Source organism: Mustela lutreola, chromosome 5, assembly GCF_030435805.1.
Source record: "Mustela lutreola isolate mMusLut2 chromosome 5, mMusLut2.pri, whole genome shotgun sequence".
Classification (NCBI taxonomy): Eukaryota; Metazoa; Chordata; class Mammalia; order Carnivora; family Mustelidae; genus Mustela; species Mustela lutreola.
Genome location: NC_081294.1, coordinates 42157515 through 42167087, shown reverse-complemented (window position 1 = coordinate 42167087; position 9573 = coordinate 42157515). Strand labels below are relative to the sequence as shown.

General features: G+C 57.6%; 1 protein-coding gene across 1 annotated transcript; it reads left to right on the top strand.

Annotated features, from left to right (window-relative positions):
- Nucleotides 1–396: 396 nt before the first annotated feature.
- On the top strand, nucleotides 397–7376 carry ARSI (arylsulfatase family member I). Its single transcript, XM_059174035.1, has 2 exons — nucleotides 397–1263; nucleotides 5083–7376. The coding sequence occupies exons 1-2, from the start codon at nucleotides 944–946 to the stop codon at nucleotides 6488–6490; spliced, it is 1728 nt and encodes a 575-aa protein (XP_059030018.1). The 5' UTR covers nucleotides 397–943; the 3' UTR covers nucleotides 6491–7376.
- Nucleotides 7377–9573: the final 2197 nt, after the last annotated feature.

Genomic DNA, 9573 nt, shown 5'->3' with positions numbered 1-9573 from the left:
AGCCCCCGGGGAAGAAGTTACTAACATGCCCTGTGACTTACACCAGTTTCTACCTATCTCAGGGCTTCAGTTTCTCCAACTGTAGAACGAACGGGTTGGAATAGAAAACTATGCGCGACCCCTCCAGGGCTGGCACACAGGGGTGCTAAGGTTCCAAGATCTTGGAATGTCTGACCGGGCCATTCCGGAGCTGTTCCACTGAATTCCAAGCAGCCCCTCTCCCTCCTGTTCTCCGCCCGGGACGGCCGGGAGGGGGCCGGAGCCAGGGAGCCAGAGGGCCGACCGGGCCTGGGCTTCCCGCCCGGGGGGCGGAGCCGCTGCTCCCCGTCCCGCCCCTCCACCTGGGGTTCTGCCCCGGCAGATGTTACAACTTTTTCGCATTCTCTCCCGCGGTGTCCCCTCCCGTCCCCAGGCCCGCCCAACCCGTGCCTCCCTCCCCTTCCCCGCTGGGGTCCTGCCCGCCTCCCTGCGGGGAGCCCGACTGTTCTCAGGACTCGGGCGGGGCGAGAGGCAGGGCCGGGGGCTGGAGGGTCGGGAGGAGGAGGAAAGGAAAGCAGAGGCGAGAGAAATTAGGAGGCGGGAGAAATCGAGGGCTAATAGGAAGGGGAGAGTCAGAGGATGGTGGAGAGCACTTTTTGGAAGCAGCCACGCCGCGTCTCAGGCTGGCCCGGCTGAGCTGGGAAAGAGGGAGCGAGGGCGGTGCAGGGCGGGCGCGCGGGCGGCGGGAGGCAGCTCTGCGCGGGCCTGACCTCCCCAGAGCGCCCCGCTGCGGCCGCGCAGGTCCCCCCTCCGGTCCTGATCCAACTTCTGGGCTGCCCCCGGGGCCGCTGAACGATCTCGCAGCGTCCAGGCGGGCCAGCCGGCCGTTGTGCGGGCCGTGCGCCCTGGGCGCGCGAGGCGGAGAGGCCCCGGGAACCCTGTGCGCCGGGACGCGCGGGCCGGCATGGCGATGCACGCCCTCACTGGCTTCTCGCTGGTCAGCCTGCTCAGCTTCGGCTACCTGTCCTGGGACTGGGCCAAGCCGAGTCTGGTGGCTGACGGGCCTGGGGAGGCCGGTGTGGAGCAGCCTACGGCCGCTCCACCCCAGCCTCCCCATATCATCTTCATCCTCACCGACGACCAGGGCTACCACGACGTGGGCTACCACGGCTCCGATATCGAGACCCCTACACTGGACCGGCTGGCAGCTGAGGGTGTCAAGCTGGAGAATTATTATATTCAGCCCATCTGCACGCCTTCGCGGAGCCAACTTCTCACTGGCAGGTAGGTATGCCCCAGGCTGCTGGGACTGGCCCCGTGTGCCCCAAATAAATCCTGCCTGTCGATTTCCTCTGCATTCCCAGAAGCCCCCCTACCCCCAACCCCTCTGGGACCTGGGAAACCAGGACTCCGCCAATTCTATCTCCAGTTGCCTTGTGTGATCATTAGTTAAGTCCTTTGCCCTCTCTGGGCCTCAGTTTCTCCAACTGTACACTGAATGGATGGGATCATCTTTGAGGTCTCCTCCTTCTGATGTTCTAGGACACACACTGTACACCATGCGAAGGAGACACCTGGGCATCCCTTTGTGAGAGGCACACAGCAGTCTCTGACGCTTAGGTTTTAACCCTGCTTCTAATTACAGACCCGGAGGCCATGAGCAAATCATTCAGCTTCTCTAAGCTTCTGCTTCCTTCTCTGTCCGTAAACAGAGTGGAGGGCAGTGTTTATCCTGAAGAAGGCGAGGATGAGATGAATTGTATGTATCCTGCTTGGCTATAATAAATGGCAGCTTCTAGGTCACCGGAGGGATCAGGGTTCCCAAACCGAGGGCTGCATGGAAAGGAAACCAAGGAACGTGTAGCGGGGGCAGAAAGACACACACAGGATGCTTTGACCTGTGACTAGTTCCTTCACTTCTCCAAACCTCTGTTTTTTCATCTGCGAAATCCTCCTAAATTGGCTGGGAGCCCCCAGGAGACGTGCTGCTTTCTCCGTAAGGAGTTGTCCACAGGCAAGGCGGCTGGATTACAGGATTAAAAGAGCAGGGTAACAGGAGGTGGGGGTGTGGAAGGCAAACTCTGGCCACTTAGGAGAAAATCCTTTGGCAAGACTGAAGCTAATCCTCCTTGGATAGGGTCCAAGTCATGCCTTCTCCAAAGTTCTCCCCAAAAGCCATTAGCGTGATCTCAGGAACCAGAGCCTTGCTCTCCCTGTTTCCCTGGGTGGGAGAAACTGAGGCATGGAGTCGGGGATGGGGGGGCCAACTCATGCCTCTGCCCAACTTCGGGGTCAGTGGGAGAGGGGGCTGAGCGGCCAGGTGGTTGGCAGGGGTCCCAGAGCTGGGAGTCGAATAGGTCCCTTTTCTTCCTCCGCTCCCAGCGCAGCATTCAGCTCCAGGAACAGAGAGGGAGGGAGATAGAACGGGGAAGTGTGGAAGAGGGGCTGGTGTATGTATTATGGGTTGGGGCGTCAGTAGTGTTGGCGAGGGCCAAATGTGGACTAACCTCCAGCAGGGGAAAAAGAACCTGCATCTCCAAGAATTGTGCACAAGCTAGCATTTCTCTCTCGAGAGGTGACTTTCGGTTGAAGCAGGGGAATGAGCAGCCGGCAGGGCTGGGTTCCAACCCCCTGATCTGGGAAGTTAGCTGAGCGTGGCTGGGCAGCGTCTGCCCTCCGCCCCCTGCAGCTGGCTCCATCTGACTGATGCTGACGACTCTCATTAGTGTTTGTTAAGGCATCCAGTCGTGCTCTGCAATGCTGGAGAGAGTCAGTGTTTCTCATGTTACCCCCTTGCAGCCGGCTTCGGTGACCCATAGCTGGTCCGCCCACTTTACAAACAGGTCCTCCGAGGTACCCAGCCCTGTGATGAGGCCCCACCACCGCTTGGCCCTGGGGTACTTCCCATATTAAATGGAATCATTCATTAGCTTGATTGGGGGCTGCAGAGCCAGCATCACCGAGAGGATTTGAGCACAAGCTGTGTAGACCTGGGTTCCAAGCTCGGAGCCCCTGCTGGCTAGCCGTCTGCAGTTGGGCCCGTGCTGTACTTTTGAGAGCCTCAGTTTCATTAGCTGTGGAATGGGGATAGTAATAGTCTTCCCTGTAGCTTTTAATGAAGTTTAAATGAAATAATATATGTGGTGTAGAGACAAATATAAAAATGGCAACAGTAGCTAGTGATACTAAGGATGAGAGCTCTAAGTTAAGGAAACCAAAAATAGGAGAGCCCCCCCCGCCCCCCCGCCGCCCCAGGCCTGGGTTAAAGGAGTCAGGTTGTCAGGTCTTGGCTTAACTAGGATTCCTCTGGGGTGAGAAAAAGCTGTGGGATTCTAAGACTCTTGTGAAGTTCTAGCCTTCTTATTTACTCTGGGCTTTTAAGACCTGAGTAAAGGCTGGACACCACAAGCAGATCACATGGGGACCTTGACCGCAGAAGGGATTTGAATGAATAGATGAGGAATGCAGGATTCTGCTAACCCATTTGCTCCTGCCTCAGAGCGTCAGCTTGGGTGAGTGACCCAGATCCAGGGGCCACATGAATGTATAGGCAGGCACGTGAGAACTGGTCTCATAAAATTTGGGAACTGGAGGGTTTTCAGAGACCTGCCATCCTACCCAGCTCACCCATCTATGTGAGCTCACTGAGGCCACCATGGGGGAAGAGACGTGGCAGCTGAGTTTGCTGGAGACAAGTCTGGGTTTGGACTCTGCTTGGACTTATGTTCAAGTCCTGGTTTTGCCCCTGACCCCTGAGTGACCTTGAGCAAGGCCCTTCCCCTCCTCTGGATATGGGGTTTCTGTTTGTTTGTTTGTCTTTTTTTTTTTTTTAAGATTTTATTTATTTATGAGAGAGAGAGAGAGAGCGCACGAACTGGCGAGGGCCAGAGGGAGAAGGAGAGCGACTAGCAGACCCCCTGCTGAGTGTGGAGCCTGATGCAAGGCTCCACTCCTCGCTCCATCCCTGGGTCCTGAGATCATGACCTGAGTGAAAGTCAGACGCTTAACCAACTGAGCCACCCAGGTGCTCCTGGACCTGTGTTTTTTATTTTTTTTATTTTTAAAGATTTTATTTATTTATTCGACAGAGAGAGATCACAAGTAGGCAGAGAGGCAGGCAGAGAGAGAGAGAGGAGGAAGCAGGCTCCCTGCGGAGCAGAGAGCCTGATGCGGGACTCGATCCCAGGACCCTGAGATCATGACCTGAGCCGAAGGCAGCAGCTTAACCCACTGAGCCACCCAGGCGCCCTGGACCTGTGTTTTTAAAGACAGAATAAATACACTAGAAATTGACTTCGATCCCTTCTGCCTCTAAAATCCTGAGTGCCTGCCTGCCTTCCTTCCTTCCTTCTTTCCTTCCAGACGTAATTGAGGATTGTTTAAACATCACCTGAATGCCGGGAATACAAAGTTGAGTAAAGGACAGCCCCATTACATACCACTGGACCCACGAGCACGTACAACTAAGCAGAACCCAATGGCCACATAGGATGATGATCATGTGTACTAAATGTTAACCCAGAAACAAAAGTGACTCATTCTTTGAAAGAACTTAGGAATTCTGAAGTCTATGAAGACCCCTGGGATTTAGATCCCCACTCCAGTTACTAATTGTTTGAATCACTTGGCAAATGACTTAACTTACTGAGCCTCAGTTTCCTTATTTGGAAAATGGGAATAATAATGACACGCATACACTCCCTAGGTTAGTGGGGAGTTGGTGAGATGCTTAGTATAAGGGGCTTAGCACAATGCCGAGCACAGAGAGAGGACTTGGTATTAGTTATTATTATTTTTTTTTTGTCATGATTAACCTGGGTTCGACTCTTAACTCCCCCACCTTCCTGGCTGCGTGATCCTGGATGAGTGGTTGAACCATTCCAAGCTTCAGGCTCCTCATCTGTCAAACAATAAATAATCAGCTTCTGTTGATTTTGAGGATTTTGAGGATTCTGTTGAGACAACGCATTTGGAGTGCTTTTTGCATGCCTATTACTGTGCATTTGCTGGAAGTGCTGGGAGCAGAGCCCCCCGCAGGGAGGGCACTGGAGTGGTGGTTCGTAGCTTCCTTGTGCCTTCCACGCGCTGTCCTCTTCCCACCAGGTACCAGATCCACACCGGACTTCAACACTCCATCATCCGCCCTCGGCAGCCTAACTGCCTGCCCCTGGACCAGGTGACGCTGCCCCAGAAGCTGCAGGAGGCAGGCTACTCCACCCACATGGTGGGCAAGTGGCACCTGGGCTTCTACCGGAAGGAGTGCCTGCCCACCCGCCGGGGCTTCGACACCTTCCTGGGCTCGCTCACCGGCAACGTGGACTACTACACCTACGACAACTGTGACGGGCCCGGGGTGTGTGGCTTTGACCTGCACGAGGGCGAGAGCGTGGCCTGGGGGCTCAGCGGCCAGTACTCCACCATGCTCTACGCCCAGCGGGTCAGCCACATCCTCGCTAGCCACAGCCCCCGGCGGCCCCTCTTCCTCTACGTGGCCTTCCAGGCCGTGCACACGCCCTTGCAGTCCCCTCGCGAGTACCTGTACCGCTACCGCGGCATGGGCAATGTGGCCCGGCGCAAGTATGCGGCCATGGTAACCTGCATGGATGAGGCCGTGCGCAACATCACCGGGGCCCTCAAGCGCTACGGTTTCTACAACAACAGCGTCATCATCTTCTCTAGCGACAACGGCGGCCAGACCTTCTCCGGGGGTAGCAACTGGCCGCTGCGAGGACGCAAGGGCACTTACTGGGAAGGGGGTGTGCGTGGCCTCGGCTTCGTCCACAGCCCCCTGCTCAAGCGAAAGCGCCGGACAAGCCGGGCGCTGGTGCACATCACTGACTGGTACCCGACCCTGGTGGGTCTGGCAGGTGGCACTGCCTCGGTGGCGGATGGGCTAGATGGCTATGATGTGTGGCCCACCATCAGTGAGGGCCGGGCCTCGCCGCGCACAGAGATCCTGCACAATATCGACCCCCTCTACAACCATGCCCGGCATGGCTCCCTGGAGGCTGGCTTTGGCATCTGGAACACAGCTGTGCAGGCTGCCATCCGCGTGGGTGAGTGGAAGCTGCTCACAGGGGACCCTGGCTATGGGGATTGGATCCCACCGCAGACGCTGGCCGCCTTTCCCGGCAGCTGGTGGAACCTCGAGCGCATGGCCAGTGCCCGCCAGGCGGTGTGGCTCTTCAACATCAGCGCTGACCCCTACGAACGGGAGGACCTGGCTGGCCAACGGCCCGATGTGGTCCGTGCCCTTCTGGCCCGTCTGGTGGACTATAACCGCACAGCCATCCCTGTGCGCTACCCAGCTGAGAATCCGCGGGCCCATCCCGACTTTAATGGGGGTGCTTGGGGGCCCTGGGCCAGTGATGAGGAAGAAGAGGAAGAGGAGGAAGAGGAAGGCAGGGCTCGAAGCTTCTCCCGAGGGCGCCGCAAGAAAAAATGCAAGATTTGCAAGCTTCGATCCTTTTTTCGTAAACTCAACACCAGGCTGATGTCCCAGCGGATCTGATGGGGGGACGTCATGATCTCTGTCCCCCTAGATGTATTTACCCAATCAGGCCTGGCCCTGCCCCTCCCCACCAAGGGGCCTGAGGTCAAATTCCCACCTGTAGGGAAATGGGGAGCAGAGAGTTCCTCCATTGAAGGGTGGGGAGCTTGGCCTGGGGGAGAATAAACTAGACACGGTTGCCTGGATTCCAGTCCCACCTCTCCATTGACTTGCTCTGTGACCTCAAGTGGCCTGTGTGAGCTCTCAGGGCCTCCGTGTCTTACTAGGTGAAAGAGCTGTAATGACTTGGTGGCTCCGTAGAGTGAACCTGGCGCCTGGGGCCATGATGGAGTTCCCGTTGACCTTGCCACCTCCCAGCTCTTCGATGACCTTGCCCTTGAAGCCTGCACCTCTGGGATACTGCTTGGGTGAGGGGCCACATGGAGGCGTCTCTAGGCCTGGACCCTCGCTGAGGCATGGTGGTCGGGCCAGAGTGCTGAGGGCGGAAGTGGAGGGATAGCGGCTGACTTTCCTGGTCCTCCCATGGTTTGGGCCAATTTCGAGGCCAGACAAGTGCTGGGAGCTATGGGAGAAAGCTCTCCTTCTGGCCCCTAGCACCCAGAGGACAGACTGGGCTGTTAGCTACAGCAGGATCAAGGGTGATGGGAACAGCTGTGAAAAGAGCTCCGAACTAACAATCAGGACACTGGGTGCTGCTTTGACCTTGGACCCAACCCTTCCCCTTTGGGCCTTGATTTCCCCATCTGCAAATGGGGTTGTTAGCCCTAGCTCCGCCTACCTCAAAGGGCTATAGAGATATACTGGCCAAGGTAATGGTTGTGGAGGAGCCCATGAACTTGATTAAAATGCAGTCACATGGACGCCAAGGCTGCAGGGCTGTCTGTGAGCACCGGTGTGGGTGTGTGCTTCCTGAGGGCAAGTAGGAGCTCACCACTGACCGAGTCTGTGGGAGAGGAGGTAGACAGGCTGGTGGGGAAGCAGAATGTACGAGTTTTGGCCCAGCCTTGCCACAGGCCCACCGGGCGACCTCTGGCAAATCCCAGAGCCTCTCTGGGCCTCAGTGTCCCCCTGTGTACAATGGATGATTTAAGAGCTCTTCCGACTTGGTCGTTCCAGGGACCCCTGTACGTGTGTGCTGGGGAGCATGGGCTGAGTGGCGGGAAGAGGGGCCTAGGGGGCTCAGAGCCTGCTTGCTGCAGAGCGTGCCTTTATCCGCACATTGCGTTCTGCATATCTCCCTTCAGGTTCCAGTCGGTGCAGCGTGTGTAGGCGAAAGCCCTGCTGTGAATTTTGAAAATAGTTATTTTTGTCACTGGCAAAGGAGGCCTGTTAGGACTCGTCAGCTTGTGGATGAGCAGGACGGGCGGGGCGGGGTGGGCTGGGTGCGGTGCAGTGGAGGGGGTTTGGGGACGGGTTCCAGAGTGCATCCCCTCTGCAGAGCTAGCTGAGCCCAGCAGCGAGCGTCTAGCCTGGGGCTGCAGGGCCGAGGTGATGGACCATAGCCTGGGCCCCTTCCTCTGCCCCCAGCGGGATCTTTCTCTGTCTCTAGGAGGTTGATGCCTACGCTGTGCAGGACAGAGCACAGGGGCCGGGACTGGCTGAGGCCTCTGGGTTCCGGCCACCGCCAGCGCTTCTGCCTGCTCAGGAGGGAGACTGAAGAAGTCGTCCACTGGGATGGTGTCCTGGGCCCAGCATATCCCACAGATGGGTTGGTCAGAGTCTGCCCGTTCTCCAGGACACACCAGCTCCACTGGGTGCTTCCCCAGCTGTAGGGCTGTGCCCTTCCAGAAGTGGCTCCAGGGCTCTCCTGCAGCTCCCGGCTCCCACCAGTTCGCTGGAGGCCTCTCCTAAGACTACCCTTAGGTGGCCTAACTTTGAGCTGCAGCCCTGCTTCTTTTCCTGGGCCTCCACCCTTTGGGGCCATGAGAGCAGGACCATAAAAAACCCTTTCTGCACCTCCCTGGACACCACAGCCTACCCCCTGTGGCTAACCTGGCCTTCAACAGAGTCCAGCTGGGCCTTGAGGCTGCCCCGGGGAGGAAGCTCTGCAGCATCTCAAACCCAGCCTAGAGCTGGCCTGGCCCAGAGTCCTGCATAAGCCAGAACCCAGCAGACAGCCCAGGAGCCCCACTGAAGCTTCAGCCTGCAACCTGGTCCACAGTCCGGCTGTCCCCAAGCCTGCCTACCCAGGGCCGAGACGGGTGGAAGGGACTGGGATAAGGAGCCTCCAGGATTAGGGCCTTGGGAGGAAAGGCTCAGCCTCCTTGTCGTGGTTTCTGTTCTGTCCAGCGGACAGTGTGGCTTTTGCCCACCTCCTCCTGTCTCCCATGGCCCCTGAGATTCTCCTCCAGGCAGAGCACCTGGCTCTGGACTCTGCATCAGGCCCCTGACTGCTACTGCTGAACAGATGCTCATACACCTATGGTAAGGAGGAGTGGATGGAAGGGTGGACCAGAGGCAGCTCTGGCCCCTTGGGTCACTGATCTGAGGGAATGGAGCCTAGAGATGCCAGACAGACCCTCGGTTTCCCCTAGAGATGCCAGACAGACCCTCGGTTTCCCCCTTGGCTGGATCAGATGGCAGCACATCTCCCAGCAAGCCAGGTTAGAGCCAGGGATGGCCCTATCCTAGCTAGGCCCTGCCTGTGGAGTCTTGAGCAGACGTGACCAGTCCCCTAGGAACCAGGAGGGAGCCCCGGACATGGCTAGACAGCAGGGCTCTGAGATCCACCCTGGACCTTGGCAGTGTTTCTTCCTCTCACTTGGTACCGACTAGCTACCCTGGGCCTCAGGCAAGCAGCCCGGCAGCAGCAGGAAGGGAGTAGGCAGAGCAGGGTAAGGGAAGGAGCACTGTTCCAGGAGTCCGGAATTCTGGATTATGTCCTGACTCTGGTCCTGACTTCTGCTACTGAGGGAGGGCCATTTCCTGTCTCTGGGCCTTGGTCTCCATCTGGGCTCTGTCAGGGCCCCTCCAGTCCTCATGCAGGCCAAAGAACATAGGACGGAGGTGCAGAAGTCACCCAGACCCTACACGGGCAAGTCCTGTCGCATCTCTGCAAAATAGGCGGTGACCGAACCCATCCC

Bases quoted from the DNA above. Each gene is read 5' to 3' on its own strand.
- ARSI (XM_059174035.1), top strand. From the start codon at position 944: ATGGCGATGCACGCCCTCACTGGCTTCTCGCTGGTCAGCCTGCTCAGC. The intron at 1,264-5,082 runs GTAGGTATGCCC...TCTTCCCACCAG, and splicing joins AGCCAACTTCTCACTGGCAG to GTACCAGATCCACACCGGAC.